Genomic DNA, 21,197 nt, shown 5'->3' with positions numbered 1-21,197 from the left:
TTATAAAAAGTATTGAAGTATTAAGTTATCTCGATAGTTTTGAATCAACCGCCGAGTAATTTATTAGTATATGAATTTATTTTTAATAATATTATTGTTGATAATTTGAAGAAACAATAATGTATTTATAAAATTAGCGTATGATTATTTTTTTCATTATATTTTATTTAAAAAAATGTTATTTTTGATTTTTGATTTTTGCGTTTCGTACGGGACACATTTTCAGTATCTTGTGCGCATTATTTAATAACATGGCGGATATGATTCTGTTTCACGTTGCACGCACGAGGCACATTTCTACGTAGAAGCCAATAATTAACTAAGTAGTAAGTGATCGAAATTAAGTTTGATGTTACACAATACTATCTTCTGATGCGATAAAATGACCAGCGGATTCGTACATTCCACGAAAGTCCCAAGACTTTATAAAACTGCTGCTAAAATCATTCAGGAAGTTCGTGAAAGAGGTAGAAGTCTCAAATCTTTGATTTACGAACAAAGCCATCCTGTAAGTGAATATTTATGGTAATAAACAAAGTATGTAATTAAATTATAGAATAAATTTACTTAATATGTAATTATTTAAAATTTATTAAATAGTTTGATTATTCTTTTTGATTATTTAAATGTATTACAATCACGTGGCCTTCGGAAAAGTGCATATATTGTTTTATGAGTTATAATATTTATTTCTATTACTGTTAAATAATAATATTATCTTTATTTCTTTAATGGTATAGAATGTATCCGCAATATATTCTTTATGCCTCAATACATTGCGAAAAGAGGAACACTTAAATCATCTTATAAAAAAAACTAATATTTTGGTGACTGAACCTCGTTTGGATGTATGGTTAGCAAAAATCTTGATAACAGAATTACTGTGGGGCAAAAAAACTTTAAAAACTGAATGTAAACCTGTTTTAACTATACTTAATTATGAACAGAAATTACGGAAAGAATTAAACAATATTAGTGATATTGATGCCCATCAGACATCTCATAAAACAGGTAAAATATATTATATTTACTTATCAATAAATGTATATTATGTTTACAGAAATGGACCATTCATATACAGGGAAATTAATAGCCACGTCTGATCTTGTATTAGAAACATATTAAATCAGTTTTTTTGTAAGGGAAATTGTGCATCTGGATTGATGGTTTTAATCATCCGTAACAACCGAATACTTACTAGCCGACATCCTAGAATTAAAAGATTTTTTTCTTATATGCATAAAAATCAACAAAAAGTAAATCACAAAGAAAGTTTTTCAGATCAGAATAAAGATCAAGCATCAGTTATGAGTTTTGTAGCTGTACTGAGCAAATTATTCTTATATAGCATTGCTATGTTTACTCTACCATTTGCTGCATTTTTTGGAATACAGCATGTTATGAAGGTTGAATTTCATATAGATAGATTCACAACAAATTGCATTTCTGTGTTTGCTGCAGTGATAGCAGTTAATGCAATAATATTTTGTTATATTTATCAGGCATATCATGAACCTGATAATGCTACTGAAGTTAAAGCAATTATAAATTCACCTTCTAAAGATAGTCTGAATGAAAAACTTGATTAGATGTCAAGTGAAAGATTTTAAATGTAACAAGAAATAATTATTGTATTTATTCTGCATCTATATTAATAACATATTAATATTTGTAATAATTATATATAGTAAATGTTATTTCTATATTTTTTTATTATAATTGTACAAATATAATAATGCCAGTATTGAATATAGTAATTTACTATGTATTTAACAATAAATAGTTCAATAAGAAAGCACGAGTTTTACTTGATATCCATTGTAAAATGAAATACCTTTATGTGATTGCTAAAGAAAAATACCATTTTTTCAGTTAAAAAACCAAGATATGTTCGTATCAACACTTTGTTAGTCACACTAAAAAAAGGGATTGGTTATTTTCAAGCAGAAGGATGGTCTTTCATGCCAAAATGTTCGAGTTATGTAGAACATTTAAATGCTATCAAAAATTTAAGAAAGCCAAATTTCATTCAAGATTTCCATTTTCCAGAATTGCTTGTTTTTCCATCTGACACAACTTTTCATGATCATCCTGGTTATCAAAATGGAGAAATTATTTTACAGGATAAGGTAATTTTTTTTTGAATAAGTAAGTCATTGATGTTTTCACCATTTCTTTTATTTTTTTTTATACTTTTAGGCTAGTTGTTTTCCATCGCAATTGTTAAATCCAAAACCAGGGTCTGTAGTACTTGATATGTGTGCAGCTCCTGGACTGAAAACATCTCATTTAGCTGCATTAATGAAAAATTCTGGGTAAGAGATTTGGGTAATTTACTACACTGGTTTTTATATTTTATTTGTAAATAGTTCTTACAATTTAATTTCATATGATGCTTACAGAAAAATTTACGCAGTAGAGATTGACGAACAGAGGTATGAAACATTATGTGAACAAATTAGAATAACAAGTGCGTCTTGTGTCGAAACTGTTAATAAAGATGCGTTAACTTTGGAAGAAAATGAGTATTCTAATGTAGAATACATTTTGGTTGATCCAAGTTGCTCTGGTTCAGGTAAAATATTTCACAATTTTGTGAGAGTAAAAATTGTTCATAGTTTGCAATAAATTTTTTTTTATCTAGGTATGGTGGAGAGAGAGGCAGTATATGGTAAAGAAGAATATGATCCATATCGTCTTAAACAATTGCAAGCTTTTCAAGTGTTCCTTTTGCGGCACGCTCTATTAAATTTTCCGAATGTAAAGAGGGTTGTTTATAGTACTTGCTCCACCAACCCAGAAGAAAATGAAGAAGTAATAGATGAAATTCTTGAAAATGTACAAGATGCATACAAACTTGTTCCTCTTAATACCCTGTTAAAAGAAGACTGGCTAAATTTTAGTTCAAAGAAATATAAATGTTCAGACAAATGTCTTTATTCCAATTCTGAGGTAGATCTTTGTAATGGCTTTTTTGTCGCTCTATTTGAAAGAAACTTTGATATACCTTTGCCTGAATATAAACTTAAAAAGAATGATGCGAAAAGTAATCAAAAAATAAGCGAAACTGAAGTGTTAAACGTTCAGAAAGTAAGTACAACACGGAAGCGAAAAAAGCGTGGTAAAAAGAAGAATGGTAATCAAGGAATTTCTAAGAATGAAAAAGTGGGTAATAGTATTTTAAACGTTTCCTCTGATTCGATTAAAGAATTAAACAATGATAATGATTTGATTCAAAACAATGGCATTGAACTTTCTCAAAATGACGAGAAGGAACTTTCTGACAATAATGATGACGAGCCGATAATTAAGAAGAGAAAAAAAAAAACTGTTCGAAAGATCATGAAGTTGCCTCACAAAGGACTGCTATTATCCACTAAATTACAGAAAAAGAAAAAGAAAATTCCTTAAAAATATAGTTTACTATCCCTATACGTCTCTATATTCTTGTTATGTAAAATGTGTTGAAACTCTTTATATTGGATTCACAGAGGCACGATGAATTAAAAAAGTAAACAAAAAATTGTATGATGTCCTTTTCTTCCCTTATATTATTATTTCTCCACGTAATTCTTCTTCAGTTATTTTTACTATTATTTCGGATAAGATCGACGTTTTTTTATCGTGGTAGTGTCGCACAACTTTAGACCACGGCACGGAAACTTAAGCACGTATCACGTAACAAATTCTACAGGATTCTGTCCTTCAATCCAAACACGATGAAAAGGTTCATGATAGTTTTTACATATTGTCCCAAAAAAGGTAAAGGAAGTTAAATAAAATAATTTAAATGAAACTATGAAACTGGGTTTTATTAAATATCAGGATTTAATTGCTTGTTTTTCCAGTCCTTTTCTTTTTAGTTTCATTTAATATGCTGATAATGAATAAGGACATTTTGTTTAAAAGAACGGATTAAGAAGTTATTTAACAAATTACCACATATGTGTGCTAGCATTTAATTTAATAAAACTTTTCTTCATAACTTACGAACCCGAAAATAGTCTGTTCCAAATTCGTAAATCTCAACCTCGAGGATACCGTTAAAACGTTCTTGATAATCCTTATGATGTACATGATGTTTCCTCGATGAACGATGAAAAATAAGCCTTTGCCACGTACTATGCTTATCTTGCTATTCTTGGAACCAAATGCATTCCATGTGAACACTTTGAACGAACGTGTCACGTTGACCTACAAGGTCTTTGAATACCTTTTGATAAGGATCTTTTGATAAACTAACTCCTTATGAATCGTGGTAATATTCAATGATAATGCGATAATGGTAATTACGTATATACAGTATAACTTTACAGTCGTATCATTTATTACATGTAACATTGTAATTTGATATGATAATTTCATAATTGTTCTCGAATAAATAAACAAATATATTTTTTCAACGAACGTAAGTAAAATTATTAAATTTAATTCAGTTTAACATTATGATAATATTAAAATGAACTTTAACGTAATTGTAGCAATTTATTATTGTCTACTAAAGTTAGAATTGTAGCAAAGCAGAGAGGAGCATGAGCAACGCTAGTTAATGTATCACAACAAGCGTATATCCTAGAGGCAAGGAAGACAGCGATGGCAGCAGGATAAGTGGAGGCCACTCAACTGTAAAGTGAAAGCTTCGAGTAGGGTGGCATAGTGCAAAGACGATATCACTGTAATGATTGTTTCACTCTAAGACGCGTGTCACGCTTATAAACGCGCAAACCACTATTTATTATCCGTACCTTTTGCAGAATTAACTTAATTTCCTAGTATGAATATCAATAATAAAAATGACCATTGATAAAATATATACTGTTAGGGGTGAAAGATAGATGACATTGTTCCCTTTTAGTAAAAATAATAAAAATGTCTGAAGCATTTATTCTTCTTTATTTCTTTCTGTGTTTATCAATGAGCATTGATCAAATTCAACTCAACAAGCACGCACCTTTTTGACGTTTATGGGAAAATGTCAGAAATCGCTTAGGTTTCTTATCCTTATCACGAATGCGACGCTTTACGATGTTCTGAAGCTGAAAAGAAGTAAAAAAGAAAGGGATTAGGAACTAGCTTTCGGCCACTGTCTTTTTTAGTTTTATCGTAAAGTCGATATCATGAAGGGAGAGGTGGGTCTCTTGCTTTCACTTCCTACCTGGTGAATTTTCAGGTATCGCGTAAAATCATCAAGACACGTTTCTTTATCCTCACGGATTAAACAACTTTTCCCTTCTTTTCGTGGTTCATTCCTTAATTCTGATATCTCTACTTCCGCAACACGAATTGCGTTGACATGCTTGGGTCCCATGAACTTTGATAAGTTCCAGCAGATTTCAAGCGTGACAATAAGTACTTTGGAAAAAAGAATTATTTTTATCTTATGTCCTTCGTATCATGTGTAGCTAGTCTAACACATCCTTAAAATGGTAGATCTAAAATTCTAAAATTCCAAAATTTTAGTCTCTTAAAATAAATAATGCGATTAAAAATATAAAAGATTTGTAAATGAAACATATTTTAATCGTTAAGTCAGCGACTCTTTCCGTCTTTATTACATTTTGTTTTGTAGTATTGCAAACAAAAATAAGCCTAATGAACTTCAAATAGACTAGAGGGAAAGTTGAAATTCATATTCACCGAATCTTGCTGATTCACGCTTACTGTGATATATGAGCCACTCGGCCGCTCGATTACTTAAGTGGTTGAGGAACGAATCTGGTCAGCCGCCTTCCGCGGCGGACACGCAAACCCCACTGAAGTATCGACTACTCGCCATACCGAGAAGGATATATTATAAAGATGACCATGTAATACAATAAATTGACTCTACTATCTGAAACTACTAAATAAGCACAGAAAGATATCTTAGAAAATATGTCATAAGATTACATAAGTATTATGGAATAATGGTAACAAGCTTATAGAAATTTTGTGAGCCTCGAAAGTCGACAAATATTCTAGTTGCAAATTTTTATGCAAAGAGGAGCGTCGATCGAATGTACAATATTAACATTATTGCCTGTTTCGTTCGACCTTCGCAGCGGCCGCCGCCTGTATCTTGTATTCATATCGTGCATTCTGCAATTCTTAAGCTTCATGCAGCTAATCATCCTAGTCGCCGTCCGATAAGCACGATGTTTCTAGCTCGAAGTAATGTAAACCGTCAAGGGATTGTTAAAAAAAGATATTGAGCACGGGAGAAAACTGGAGCATGTTGAACAACTTCGGGTCGTTTCAACTTTTGAGCTTCTTGAAACTTCAACTACCGTCGTTATCAAATGTTGTCCTATTTTCTTTCCTCTGATAATTGTATCTTCGAAAACAGTTTCTTTTTTTGTTCCTCACTTTTACGCTGTAAACTGTCATTTACTTCGTATCGAACGTTTCGTTTCGTGCTACTAATTATTAAAGTTCCACTTCACTGACCGTCCAGAGTCTCTTATTACATGTTCGATTCATCTCGAGTTACACGGTTCAAACGTTCCCAGGCGAGATTATAATTGTTCAATATTTATGCCGTATTAAACGTCGTCGATGTTGGACATCGTACCGGCGTATGCAAATGAGCCACGTTTCAACGTGAAATCTTTAAGTATGAAACAGCCATGTCCTTTCTCAGAAATCGCAATCTTCTGCACGCAAAATGCTTATACCCTCTATAGATTCTCGGCTTCTGGATTTTCCAAAGTCTGCCGCAATATTCTCAATCCGTTTTCTGTTTTGCAACATGTTGCGAAATATCACGAATCACAAGCCAAGCTGTTTATAAATACCCTTTTCTAGAGTTTACTTGTCGTACAGTATTACACGAAATACCTACAAGAATAATCTTCGACTGTAAATATGCTATTTATTATCCATCTTCATTTTGCATTTTTTGGATTTCTTAAATTTGCCTGTTTTTTTTTAATGGTCTCCAAATTTGAATCCATCATCGATCGATTTCTGTCCATTGTATTTCCATCGATTACGAGTGGGTGGCTGGCGATTTGAACGGAAGACGAGGCTTGCGCGTAGCTTCCTGGTCGCGGTGCAACAAGTTCGGTGCTCCTTTCGCCGGCGTCGGTTCACTGACACGGGACGTCGATGCCGGCAAACGTCGCCGGGCAGGAGAACGACGACGTGGACAACGACGGCGGCGCCGAGGTAGCGTGGTTCGTGGCTGTCCCTCGGAGCGACACACTCGACGTCGAGACGCCATCGTCGAAGGACGCATGAATATGTATACCATCGCGGCTTAACCGGTGTTATCTCGCGTCCGAATGAGAGCTGGTGTCGATGAACGATCAATCAAGACGGTGTTTTGTGCTGTTTCGTCCTTTCGTTTCCCTTACTTCTTGCTTTTGTATTAATATCGGTGATTACAATCTGCAACTGAGCAGGTGAAATATTATTTTGAAACGTGGCTAGGGAAAAAGAATATGTTCCCCTTTTTATACTTGGTTTCCTTTATTCCGAGTTATGGTGGACGGTGACCATGTTGAACTGGAGAATGAAGTGAAAGAAATCGATGGTGTTGTACTTCCGGTGGGCAGACGCTGAAAGCCGATGCGTAAAAATGAAGGAAGGCTGATGAAGCTGTACTCCCTTTAGTTCACGATATACTTTCACGATACATCTGTATGAAGGAATTAAATTGATTTATGTCAATTTGTTTTGTTTGATAAAATACGAATTATTGTACTATCCTAAGTTTGCACTAACGAGATAGTGATACAATCGGAAGATAGTGATATCTTCGACTGCAAATTCCAAACGTACCTTGGCGAGTTATTGTACAAAGTTCGTGACCTTAACTCCTCGAGGAGTAGCCTGGTGTTACGCAACGTAATTACATGACATTAATCTTAAACTACGAAGCCCGCGTCGGGTCCGTAACAGTGGATCATTAAAGAAAAAATTGTGAAAGACTTCGATCTTCGTTCACTTGTACATGATATTTAACGGTATTACTTAATTAAAGAAGATGATGGGATACGATCGATTGATCTGCAGTGAACTGCAGTTATAAAATAAAAGTGCATTGTAAGCAGGGAGATCGATCGGGAATCCCCGGCAAATCACGCGACACGTGGACGTTCTGCCGGCATATAGGAAGCTCTTTTCGTTTTTTATCGTCGCTTCTCCACCGCGTGTCATAGAAAAAGGTGGGCGTAATAAAACGGAACCTTGAATTCTTGCGGAGGTAAAAATCTCGACGATTCATCAATTTTGACAGGCAATTTCACGGTAAACGACTGTGCGGAAGAGAACGCTGGCTGGCATCAGTCGGACGTCGAGGTGAGCAGCAGTAACAATTTTTCTAACATTTGCGTCTATCCTGAAGATAAATTATTCCCATTATTAATCACATTTAACATGGAGAACTTGCAGCAATGTTCGTAAAGTAAGCTGATTAAGTTGGAACTATAAATTACCGTTTGTGCGACTTATACTTTATAATTTATCAGTATAATATATAAATACAACTCTTGTATTTCCTGGGAGTTATAGCGCTCATTAATATTCGAAGTAAAGATCAAATCTCCTTAGAAATCTTTATGACTCAGCCGCTACTGAAGGGAAAATCTTCTAAGAGACATCGATATGTTCGAATAAAAATTCCTCTATCCACAGGATCCTTTCGCCGGTCTCAGCCCGGCGAGATCGGCTAAAAGTTCAGAAAAGCGGAAGAGAGAGGTGGCAAAGGCTGGCGGCCTTGCGCCGATGATCGTCGCTGAAAATCATTCGAGTTTGCGTGCCGGCTCCAGTCTGGGGCAGTTCGAGGAGGCAGCGGGCGACGGAAGTGTGGGTGGTGGCAACGAGGCTGGTGGAGCCGCCGCAACCGCTACCTCGGAGCCAGGTGAGAGAGCTAATTATCCAGCCAGATTATGATCATCCGAGTATGTGTTCCGGGAACCAACCGCCTAGATCACCGATTAGATACTCGTGCTAAAAGGCAGCGCAACCTCTTATGGCACGTAATAATCGCTCTCCTCGATCCTCTTATCAGACAGATGAGAGATAAATTTTATTTGGCTTGTTGAAATTTATGAAGCCATAAGCCACGACCGAGGCCGCAAATAAAATATTTCTTCAACAAAATTTGAGATTAACAAAAATATTTGACCTCTGTTCTATCGTTTTTGCGAGTTAATTTTATAATTAACGAGACTTTATGCTTTCATGGGGAGTGTTCTTTATCAGATAGCTGAAGAGAGTTAGTAGAACGAGCCATGAGTTTGATTAGAGTTTTGGGAAGTTCGTAGATGAGGGTGCATTAGTGTTAGAAGCGGTTGTACTATAACCCTTGCGGCGTCGACCTTCCAGCCTGCCTCTTAACATACGATGCATAAAGATGGATATGTATACGTAGTCCGATCCTGAATTTTCTTCTTTGATTATGACTTCTGAAGTACTCCATTAATTATTTAATTGCTCTTTCATATTCCTTTCATAGGTCAGTTATTTTTCCGCCTTTGAATTATCTCCTAAAAATTAAGTGATTAAATTTGTGTAAAAATTTCGATAATCTAAGTTAAAAAAAGTAAAAAGAAAATAAAAATGCAAAGAAAGTTCATCGACATTTCTCCGTGATACTGCTTCTTGTAAACAGGTGTAATGAAGAAAGAGGAGCAAGAGGCGACGCAAAACGAGAACTCCTCGAAAGAATCAACCGGTTCAGTAGTAACAGTAACTACACCTAGCGGCGTCGGAACGACGGCATCCACGGTCGCGATCAACACCACCTGTACCAACACCAATACCACAACGACAATCACGACGCCTGCGACGACTTCTACGATGCCTGGTGGAGGCGCTCGCAGCGATGAGGAGGAGGAGGAGGAGGCTGAAGAGGAAGAGGAGGAAGACGAAGAGGAAGAGGAGGATGTGGAAGTGGAAGGTGGAGCGGCGCAGGAGGCGGTCGGTGGCGGTCTTCTGGCGAACGAAGGTGGGGGTGGAGGCGGCATGGCCGGCTTCTGGAGGCAGAGTAGACCCTCCAGTCCCCGCATGCCGCCTCCGGAGCAGCCGGAGCACAGGCCTAAGAGCCGACACGAGCCGGCGTCCGCGAGATACAACAACCTCGGTTACTGGAGAGCCAGGAGAGTCACGTTCTATAAAAATGGCGACCCATATTTTCCTGGTATCGAGTTCAGGTAAGCCCCCCAACTTCTTGCCGTTGACAATCGTGTCTCGTAGCTCGATCCTTGTCGTGTACACGAAGCGGCGCTTACGCTAGTACCCTTCTTGGGTGCAGGTGGCGTGTCCACCCTTTGTGGCCTTGATTTTGGCCTATGAATGAGATCCTCCCTGCGACACATGAAAGATACTAGCTGTACAAGCACGGTTCATTCGTCTACCGATGAGTTTCATAGTTAAGTAGCATTAATTCGATGTTTTATACTCATTGATAGAACGTGCTGATGAGTAGAAATTGAACGTTAACGCTGTTTTGGTTCTCATTCGAGTTGTTCCTTGCAGGTTTAAACCAGGAAGGGATATCGGTTCCTTGGAGGCACTTTTGGATAGGTTGTCCTTGCGGATGGACCTTCCTAGAGGGGCGCGACACATCTTCTCCATGGACGGTGACCGGAAGCTTACCCTGGACGAGCTCGAGGACGGCGCTTCGTACGTTGTATCCAGCTACAAAACGTTCAAGGTAAGCGAAAGGAACTTTCTATTTATAATTCTTTCTTGATGATAATATCGTCAGATGAAATCACAGAGTGCAGAAACGGCAAGTTAGAAATACCCATTAACAGAGAGCAACTCAATGCCAGAGAGAAGCATTGTTTTCCAATCATATTATTATCCATGGTGTTTAAGATTGTTTGGAAAATGGGTTTTAATTGCCCATGGGTGGAAAAGTGGGTCGTTCGATCTGATACATTGCACGAAGAAGAAATAAGGTCCTTAAGACACAGGATCGCGTGTATGTGTAGATCAAATCTCTGGCCAGGTAACAACTCCCCTCCCCTCTCAAACGAGAGAACCGATCTCATTACGACAGCGATAATTCAGCACGTGCAAGGACTTGTGCATGGCGAAAAGTAAATATCCTTTTCTACCTGGTGCGACGTCGCCTGTGTATCGTTCGTATAATTAAAGCGAACCCAGGACTGGTGTACACACACTCTTAATATTCATGAGCTAAGCCGAGCACAAGAAGGTGGACGGACGTTAAAACGCCAGCGACTGCCACAAATGCGTACTCGAACGTTATCGGACACGCGTGTGCATACAGTTATACACACACATATCAATGGAGACTTTAAGAGGGTTGACCAGGCCGCGATATGGCAATTTATAAGAAAACTGCGTATATTGCTGTCGACAATCTTTGTGTATCTGGCCCAGATCAGTCTTTAAGCAGGCCGCACGCAACTTCAATCTGCCTAGTTACCTGAAAAGGACGGCAGTCGTGACGATTATTGCTCTATATCAATCCTTTTTGGTACACATGGAAATCTTCAGGAACTGTCTCATTCCTAAACCAATTACAAGATTAAATTCTTATTTTAAACGTTGCATTTTCCAAAAATATAATCAAGCAAGACCATTTCGATAGGATTGTCCAAAGGATTCGAAAGTTGAAGGATTGGTTGCCGGAAAAAATTGTCCAATTAACGGCAAAACCTTTCAACTTGATTCGCCTGGAAGGCCACGGGTGTTCATTATTTTTATGAAAGCGGATAGGAAGGATTGGATATCATTTATCGTTGCGTCATGCCATGTGAAGGGTGGCCCACGCCCCAACCTGATTTCTAGGTTTTAAGGTGTGACCAGGCCGCTCGTTATACCATATACCGTATCGTCGCAGTTTCTGCCTTCCTGCCACGGCTTGTGTACGATCCGTTATTTCGATCGACGGTAGTCTCGTGTCGGGTCAACCCTTAATCCGGTAAAGTGGCCAAAGCTTATGTACGATCCTATCGTTCTATGGCGGCCTTTGCATGCCGATTGAAGTCCAGAATCAGTGTTTATACACCCATGACCCATATTCGATATTCTTGCAAGCCATAGCTAAACTAAGATTCACCTTGACCCATATCATAGAAAATCCAATCGATATTAAGCTCTCTATGATTCATACTGTTGCTGTTAGTCACAGTATCATCTTAAGATTGGAAAGAAATAGGTGAAAACATAATAAGATTTAGTATCTGAATTGCAGCAATGATTACCTCTTTCAAAAACAATACTTTTCTCTATTTATTTCTCATATTGTTGAACAGGATTTTGCAAACCACTGACAGGTAATTTGACCATTGTTTACCAAAGCCACGTGGCATAGAAGATCGACGTCTCGCGTAGGTGAATCTGCGGTTTCGTGGTAGGGATGGGAGCATGTCAGCGGGACGAAAAGTGGGAGCAAGTATTGTTACAGGGTTGGCTAGAAAGAGGGGTGAAAGGGCTGGCCAATTGGGTCTGCGGTTGCGCACCAGTTCACTTTCATGTCTCGCTGTTTTCGATTCCACCGTTCTTCGCTCTCTCTGGTCCCGTTCAAATGGTACGCCATGCTATTTCGCTTAATGTCTCATTATCGTGTTCCACACGTTTCACCCGCCTGCATACTTTCATCCCCACTTGACCGCTCATTAATCCATCTTTCCTCTACATCGTGATAACGATTGCGCCTTTAAATGGACTCCAGTTTCTTCACCTCGCTATGCGATGACCTGAATTTCTTTATGGCGCCACACCATTAAAAAACTTATCCCGCTGATCTTGGACAGACTAAAAAGTGGGTCGGATGCTCGATCATTTATCCGTTAATTTGCCTCCTCCACGCTTTCTTATGTGTTTTATGCATTAAGTAATTGCTCGGTTTTTCTATGCTGGAATATTATCAAGTTTAATTGATTCCTCGAAACATTCCTCTCGGTTTTTCCAACAGTATACGTAGTTGAGCTTCTCTGAGAACGCATGAATCACGTTGTAGCGTGGAGGGTTAACAGCGGGTGAGAGGCCAGGTTCGTATTTCCGTTAAGGAGACCGATGCAGGGCTTCCAAGTCGTAGGGCAGCTAGCAAGGGAGAGACCGTATCTCATTGACCGTTGGTCAGCCCCGCAAGGGATCAATAAACACGACGTTCTCCACACGGACGATTCACAAACTGTTTCCACTATTCCGTCTTTAGGAACTACTGCGAAGGGAACTATTAGGCTTTTGGCAGCTTATAATTTTGCTCCTCTTCCCTGCAAAATAAAATCGTCGATTAAAGCGTGTACAGTTAAAGAATAACGCGGAATATTTGGCAGTCGGTGGTTGCATTCGAAATTGTAACGAAATAGTGATGCACGTAAGAGCGATAACACGATGAAAAATTAATGTTGCGCGATAACGGAAACGGCGAGGAACCAGTGGAAGATATAGCACCGATTACAGTCGGCTGTGAGTTGACGCAATCAATTATGTTCTGACCGTCTCTCGCAACGGCGTTACTACTGCGGTCGGAAGTAACAGTTTATTACTACTGCAAACCCTCGGTCGCAAATGTACGTAATACACACGTGCGCACGACAAGCGTTTATCGAAAGGCATCGATGCAACGCGACGTGACGTTGAACGATTCACATGGCTGACCGCAGTGTTGGAGGGACAACCAGTCGGGCATCGATGTCTCCGTTACTTTGATTGCTTAACTCTATATTCGTTACAATCGCATATGTGATTTCGCTTCTTCTTCTGTATTACTCAGTTGCTTCGTTAAGACTGAAAGAAACGATAAATTTTACAAGTAATATATTATCTCTTGTGAAACGAAAACGTAAGAAGGAGAAAGAAATCTTAAGATTTATGATTATAAGAGAAAATGACGCGAGTTATATGTTCATACTTTTCTTTGCATTGCGAAGTGTGATTTATTGTTCTTTCGTCTAGATCGAAGAGTACAATTAAAGAATAAAGATCTTTTTAAAAATGTAACTTACGTTGCTTTGCATTAGAGTTACGGAAATTTTTATCAGAATTTTACGCCTTTTCTGTATTATTAATTGTATTACGATTAATTTCACGGCTGCGAGATAAGCTAATAACGAAAATCGTTGTCGATAAATCGTCATCTTTCAAGCAGTGTTTCACAGCTGAATAACCGTGATTGTTTCTTTTTAATCGCCAGTGGCACGTTTCAAACGTGGGACAATCCGTCACGCACGTTTCAAGCTCGTTCTTCATTTTCATATCGCGCCGGCTTTTGCCGCGATAACGAGTCCTCCTTTCTTTCTGGAATGGTTGGTCGCAATGGCACTCGTGCACACATTTTCGTCCCCATAAATTTATAAAGGATATAGCAGCGTTGGATACTGTTCTTGAAAGAAATAATTGTCGACTGGTCTGAATTTCGTGTCAGCCAACTCCCTCCATGATATGTCACGAACTCCAACTCTAGACAGAAATTTGCACGTATCTGGCCTACATGCGTCACGAGACTAGGGGGAATACCCTCCTAAAAAGCGAATAAAATACGTAATTACAAAGAGCAGATTGGTAACGTGATAGTTCTTATGTTTCTGAAATGTCGTTCACGTGAGGATATTTTAAAGAACACGTGACAAATAGAAAAGTTTCGATAGCCATAATCTTGGTGCACCGAATTTCGCTGTGTTCTTATCGGTTTTGGGCCGACGAACGTATTGCATGCCAGACTGCAAATTAATTGCACATGCTCACCAAGAAAAAAGAGAAAAAAGTGAAGGCGGTAGACGAAACGTGTTCAAACGATAAACGAACTCCCTTGAGCTCGTAATTTTTTTTGATAACCCCTGTTGGTCCTTCTTTTTAGGTAGTTGTCGTTTTACGTTCTTTTAGTACAGAGTGCATGCCTGGTGGCAGTCCACTTTAATTGATATTATTACGTCGATCCTGTGAACGATATACTTCGAGTTATCGAGTAATTACGTGGTCATTCGATCTGATTCCAAATGGACGTAGTGCTCGCGTTGTAGAGTTTTCCATCGAAGCTACTGCTTCGTTTGGCATTCAACAATTTGTTACAGTTTATCGCTCAAAAATACCCTCTTGTAATTAGACCAGGTGTTACAGAAGGAAGGCTAAATATGCAGGGTGATACTTAATTACATGTCACTACTTTTCTGGCCAAATGTGGAACACAAAACGAGAGAGAACCGTTATTCGAAAATATAATCTAAGGATCTGCTGAAATTATGACAAACTAAAAAAAGAAAGAAATCAGAAAAGCATGTATACCTCCACCTTTACATATTACTAAAAAAAAAAATAAATTAATATAATTAAGTATGAGGCTGTTTCACGCAACCAGAAGTTCCTTCTAATTATCCTCGTAAGAAAAGCTCGCGAGCTTACCCCTCCAGGTATCGACACGCAATTGAACGACCTGCAAAACAGAAGGGGACGTGTAAGTGTGAGTCCGAAGTGGTCAGAATGTTGCTCAGTTACCTACTTTCTTTCTCCCCTCCATCTCACGTTATCACGGAACACGCAAATTCGTGTTTCTGTTCGCATTGTAATCCGTGGCTCGACTCATTTATCGCTGGTTGTCGCGCTGAATATGTATGAGGTTCGAATTTGAAATAAATGAATTTTGGTAAAAGTCGATTACAACAGCATTTGGAGAAAACCAATGGCGATTCGTTGTTTTCTTCTGTGCGTACTACACAATCCACACACGTTTTCGCCACATGACGTGTATACTCCGATCGACGATATGTAAATCACTGCGGCATCCCGTCTGTATGGCATTCGTTGCCTTTTAACCAGACTGCCTGCACGCTTGTCGCAGAACGTTCGCAGGACAACTACCCTGTGTGTTACACCCTTTCTCTGTGTAGCACGTTCGCTCGTCACGCACCTTCTGTAATATATGTCAATTACGATTTCAACTTCTTGCATACATAAGGAGACCCGACATCGGCCGATAAGCGCCTAATGAAGTACAGAATGAGACAAAAGTAATTCAAGTCGTAATTTCGACGCTTCGAAGTGGTAGGAAAAATAGTAACTAAATCGTAACAATAGTATGCCTGCATTCACACATATTATTTCCATCAAGCTTCTTCGTATGAATTTAAAATGTCCAGTTGTATTACTTTCGTGACATCTCATAAGATCTATCTGGATTACAGAAAAAAACCTTGGTCTTACTGTTTGTGAATCTTGATGACTAAAGTTAAACTACCCTAAATAGGAGAAAGATTGTTCTTTTCATAACGTTGCCCTTAACTTGCAATTATTTTTATTTTAAGAATAAAAACAGTTACCTAGTTTTAGACGTGACGAGAATAATGTACTTTTAGCTGTGTACAAATTGTAGTAATTCGTCAAAGTCCTGCTTGATATATCAGGCATTAAGTGATTTGTAGATGATTAAGTAGAACATTCTTGGTGCATCGTATTTCAATCACATGTTGCGCAACAATGCTCTGCAAAAATATTTATTTCTTAATTATTCCAAGGCGTATATAGGTTTCGTAGTAATTCTATGAGCGATTTTTACATTAATATCTTACACAACATGCATGGAACTAATATTAGGCAGCGATCATCGCGAAAAATCAGGGTTATGTATACGCCACGTGAGATCATGGATAAGGGAAGAAAAAAAAATGTTTCGTGTTAATCGGCACGGCCGAATTAACCCAACGATAGTTGTGCAAACGGCTTATCAGTGCAGGGAGTCTTATCACTGACCAATTATCGTACCGCCCATATGCATCGAATGCTGTATTAAAATTATTTGAAATATACTTTTTCTCATCACGAATTTCTAACAATTTAATATAAGAAACAAATAGTGTATTGGTCAAAATAGTGATCATCTCTCTAATTAAATTATTTGATTTTACTAAATTGCCCGAATAATTGAATCAGTGGTGCAAATGACCTGGCGCCAAAAGTTAAGGGTTGTAGCACAGTCAGACGACCTTTAGACGCTCTCCATTCTCTTATCATTGGGGTAAATGGTCAAGGGGGATATATATCGTGTTTCATGTTGCAAACCAGTGTCCCTATTCAGAGGGAGTTCCTATTCACTTAACTTTCTGTTAATATTATGTTATTATAAACATTTTTCTGAATATAAATTAAGTATGAAGGTGATAATATGAAAAACTAGATATGGAGGTTGAAATATTCTTAATAACCTTTATAGGTTAGTATTCCTCTTAATTGTTGTCTATAGTACATTCTAGAAATTGCCGGATTTCATTTTCCCAGAAACTGGAGGTCACGACTAATCGATGATGCATGAGTAAGTTCGATGTTGGACACCTGAAAGGTGATTAAAGTGCTCCAGTATATTAAGAAACATAGCATTCTTTAGACAATATGTAAAGATAAGCATTTAGATAAAGTACTCAATTATTTTACTGCTACAAATGAGAAAGACTTACAAACATTTTATTTATCAGTTTAATTGCATAAATATTGAACAACATGGTTGTTGTAGCATAAAACTGAATCAACACACGGGGTGTACGACCGGGTAAATGCGTGAAAAGGTTAAGGGTTGTAGCACCCATGGTGAACCCAGAGGGTGCACCCACGCGTATTTTCGTTGCGCCTTCCATTCGATCTGCATCGCATACCACGAGCCGGAAGATTGTTGCACCGTGACCTTGGCCTTGCAAACATATACATTGACTCACACGTACTGCGGTTCGCTTTGCGAATCGTAATTTATGGGGACAGTCTCGTAAATTACGATGAAAACTATCTGGACTCCTCGTGAATGGACTTTCCTTTCTTCTTTCTTTCTTACCTCTCGAAGTTACATAGTTTTTCTTAACCAGTCGATCAGAATGGTATTTCGTGTTGCAATATCTTGCAAAATGTTCACCTAAAACGTTGAGCACTATAAGTAATAGGTACTATATAATAAGAAAAAGATAGTTATTTCGAACGATTACAATGTCTACTTCAAATTATCGGGTCACTTCTTTAAAAGAAACGCACGCAATATTTGTGAGTTTTTATTTCGACCAGCGACATCTTATAATCTCTTCGTTGTCGTGTCGACGTCGTCGATGTCGTCAAAGGAGTATATTTAGTATGTGATTCACATTCTTCAATTTCTGATTCATAAACATTTTTGTAAGGGGCCCGTCGTGATGAAAGAGATGGATTGGAAGAAATATATTGATATGAGTTGTTGTAATTTCAAGCTTACCTGGAATTTATCAGGTTTGCGGAAACAACGTTGACTTGTAGACCAGTTTTGCTTGTAATGGAATGGTAAGCTTCACTGATGATGTAAGAGTACATCTCGGCATAGAATGCGGTCACACTGGTTTCACGTGGAATAAGGCGAAAGGCCTTCCAGATAGTTACAATAAAGAGGCCAGCAGCCTTGGACAGAATTCATGAAGCTCGTCAAGAGTCTAGCACGTGAGAAATTTCATTGGTAACGCTGAAATTTAGACGGTATTTTAATGGGAACGATCAGTTTGCCCATGTACGAGAAACTTGGAAGTTGTATTTGTATAATAATATTAGGTATTTTTTAATTTAAAATATATTAAATTAAATATCCAATTTATAATCTCATTCATATAATGTGAGCAATCTATTGAAAGAAAATTAGATACCTTAAATTCTTATGATTATAAACTCCACAAGATTTCAATCGATTCGTCAGCTGATTCATGATGCAAAAAAATTGCATATCTTTTTTACTGTTCAAATGTTCTACCTACGAAACTCGTGTCTCGAATCCATTAAACGCCTCACTTAACCGGATTGCGTTATCATGAGTACTTATTAGATTTTACATGAATAATTTGAACTTGAACTGTCTTTAATCGTTTCCCTGACGTCTTAAAACAATTTTTAGATATGCTCATTTACTAATGCATATATTTTTTAAAATGGCAGTAATTCTGAGAGGAAAAAATGCTGACAACTCCCCTAAGGGTTAAGCTTACGTCACAGCGGGTGCATTACCGTAAGGGTTGCACGGTTGGACAAGAATGAGAAGATCGTTCGACCTTCACCTTGTGTTAATCTATGCTTCCATTATCATACCAATCCCATCAAAGCTGGCATTGCATTACAACTGCACGAGGATGAACACGAATTTGTTATTGGTCGATCGAGCTACCTTTTAATAAGAAATTTCTCTGAAACACATTCGTATAGTCACTCAGATCAATTAATATAATTTAACGGGAATTACCTGAAGTAATAGGATTGTCTAGTATTATAAAATTTTGTTACTTGTCACTGGTAAGCCAGGAAGAATTGTAAGAATAGCAATCAATTGTAAGGTCATCGAATCTCTGGCACTCTGCCGACAGCAGCATGCGTGTCTTAAATTCATAAATCGGTTTATTAGACTAATAAACTCGTTAATATTTTTTTCTCAACCTTTTCGACTTAGAATAATTGACCCCATTTAGTCAATCGAAATAAATCGGTCTGACCCGATGCTACTTTCTGTTGCAGAACATGATCCTTTTTTTCTAAAGGCTGCAAAGGTTGTTTCCAATCTTATATTTTATCCGGAATTTTCATCAATAGGTGTTTATCATATCTGCCAAATTAAAAGGTTCCATTTAATAAAATTTTCAAACCATGCATCATAATTTATCATATTTTGTCGAGAAACTAAGAAACAAGAAAATCTACGTTAAACCTGTGCTAAACGTTGATGATATATAGAACCTTGCTACACGATGAAACTCATACACGTGAGATGAAGATAAAAAAAAATGGTACACTTATCGTGAACTACTTTTAAATTGGTCATAAAGTATGTAGATGTAATATGTGGAGCTTCATAAACATCCTTTATTAACTATCACGTAAATATTCTATTAGCTTTTATCAATACGAAATTACGATTATAAGAATTAAGTGCAATTATTTTGCTTCGATAAATTTTCGACTAAAGATAAACACAAATTCTAAGATAAGATAAACACAATACTAAATTTTCTTTCTCGAAGAATTCTTGTATTACTTTGAATGCGTGGCGCACAAATTTTTGACCGATAGTCAACGTGTCATACGATTTGGCGAGCTGTGCACCTCCAACACACAGGGTGGCTGTTTGGCCTTGAGACACGATGGCACTCCTGGAAAGGAGGTAAAGGGTAGGGGATGTTGCAGCCAGGGGGCTGGTTCTCCAGCCCAATGGGGCAGCATACACCCCGCCTCCAGTTGTCCATCGAGCACAGTCGGGGTTACACCTAGTGGCACAACCTTCTCACGATCCTCTTTTCCTCCGGACATCACGTTTTCACTCGTTCCGATCGCAATTCACTTTGCGATCAGCTGGTACGATTAGAAGGCGTCGCCTGGAGGTCGTATCGACACACGCAATAGGCATTTGCTACAATAGTTTTTGGTTCGTTTTTATGAACCACGTCATTCATGCAAGCAAATTAAAGTCTTCCAATCTACGGAGTATAATTTGTATTATTAAAAGATAGTAGCAGTCCATTAAAATTTACACGAATATATTAAAACTGAACTACAATTCTTCAGTTTATTATATGATATTATTGGAAAAATCGAAAAGTTGATTTAAAAAGAATCAGTGATTATTGTGGACCAGTGATGAATAAGAATGTGAACCAGCAAGGATAAAGTTTGTTGTTCAGTGAAAAACGTGCCATAAGGACTGTGAATATCATCGTTTCGGACTACAGTGATTTAAGTTCACCATTGAGTCGGCAAGTTCCTCGTCCCGTTCGGACTTGGAGCCGGACTTTGGCGTCGGTGGAGACAAAGCGGACTCCTATAGCGATTCCGAGCTAGAGTCCTGCAGCCCCGAATCCTGGGAGGGCTGCGACAGTTTTGTCGTGTTGATGAGCGATTCTTTTGAAGTTATATCGCTGCCGGCCGACATGTTGCAGGTCTACGAAATTCTACCTAAATTATGCTATAGTGGGTGAAACGAATATAGTGAGATATCTCGTGTTATTTAGTGTTACTAATTAAAAAGAATCAATTGAAGTTCTTCCATAAATTCTTATTTAAATTTCAAGGTCATTACCATAATTCCACTATATTTGTTTAACCAATTATATACCAGTGCTGATCAAAAACGAATGAATCTTTGGTGTAATTCGTTTTTAATTTGTTACTTAACACTTAAACTAACAGCCGGCCAGCTACGGAAAGAAGAGCAACACCTGGTACACGAGTCCTACTGGCGGAGGCAGCAGAGGTGGAGCAAGCGTCGGAGGTGGTGTTGGAGGATGGCAAAGCAGACCACCAGCGGTGGCGAGTCTCAG

The 21,197-nt window shown here is 37.9% G+C and overlaps 3 protein-coding genes and 1 long non-coding RNA gene across 6 annotated transcripts in view; 3 read left to right on the top strand and 1 right to left on the bottom strand.

Moving 5' to 3' along the window:
* Positions 1–242: 242 nt before the first annotated feature.
* Positions 243–3,747, top strand: Nsun5 (Nop2/Sun-like domain containing protein 5). Of its 3 annotated transcripts, none has more exons than XM_017905240.1 (7): positions 243–326; positions 414–537; positions 741–1,011; positions 1,873–2,129; positions 2,200–2,315; positions 2,403–2,575; positions 2,645–3,747. In XM_017905240.1, the coding sequence occupies exons 2-7, from the start codon at positions 523–525 to the stop codon at positions 3,409–3,411; spliced, it is 1,599 nt and encodes a 532-aa protein (XP_017760729.1). In that variant the 5' UTR covers positions 243–326; positions 414–522; the 3' UTR covers positions 3,412–3,747. The 3 variants fall into 3 exon arrangements, with proteins under 3 accessions (XP_017760729.1, XP_017760730.1, XP_017760727.1); XM_017905241.1 differs by having other exon boundaries at positions 391–525; XM_017905238.1 differs by having other exon boundaries at positions 243–508.
* LOC108551187 (uncharacterized) lies at positions 772–1,589 on the top strand. Its single transcript, XM_017905242.1, has 2 exons — positions 772–853; positions 1,061–1,589. The coding sequence occupies exon 2, from the start codon at positions 1,164–1,166 to the stop codon at positions 1,587–1,589; it is 426 nt and encodes a 141-aa protein (XP_017760731.1). The 5' UTR covers positions 772–853; positions 1,061–1,163.
* A 4,959-nt stretch (positions 3,748–8,706) lies between the features above and the next one.
* Positions 8,707–21,197, top strand: part of DCX-EMAP (Doublecortin-domain-containing echinoderm-microtubule-associated protein) — a 17,222-nt gene continuing 4,731 nt past the window's right edge. Inside the window, exons 1-4 of the mRNA XM_017905230.1 lie at positions 8,707–8,842; positions 9,596–10,136; positions 10,462–10,639; positions 21,067–21,194. Of these exons, the coding sequence (XP_017760719.1) occupies positions 8,707–8,842; positions 9,596–10,136; positions 10,462–10,639; positions 21,067–21,194 (983 nt within the window). The remainder of the gene's footprint in view (positions 8,843–9,595; positions 10,137–10,461; positions 10,640–21,066; positions 21,195–21,197) is intronic.
* Positions 17,156–18,198, bottom strand: LOC108551181 (uncharacterized). Its single transcript, XR_001890461.1, has 3 exons — positions 18,128–18,198; positions 17,352–17,797; positions 17,156–17,229 (listed from the first exon to the last, which is right to left on the bottom strand). It is a non-coding gene; the product is annotated as an uncharacterized LOC108551181 (long non-coding RNA).

This window comes from Eufriesea mexicana, unplaced genomic scaffold (genome assembly GCF_001483705.2).
Source record: "Eufriesea mexicana isolate 0111107269 unplaced genomic scaffold, ASM148370v2 scaffold3780, whole genome shotgun sequence".
NCBI lineage: Eukaryota > Metazoa > Arthropoda > Insecta > Hymenoptera > Apidae > Eufriesea > Eufriesea mexicana.
The sequence above is the reverse complement of the archived record's forward strand: the minus strand, read 5'-3'. Positions and strand labels throughout refer to the sequence as shown.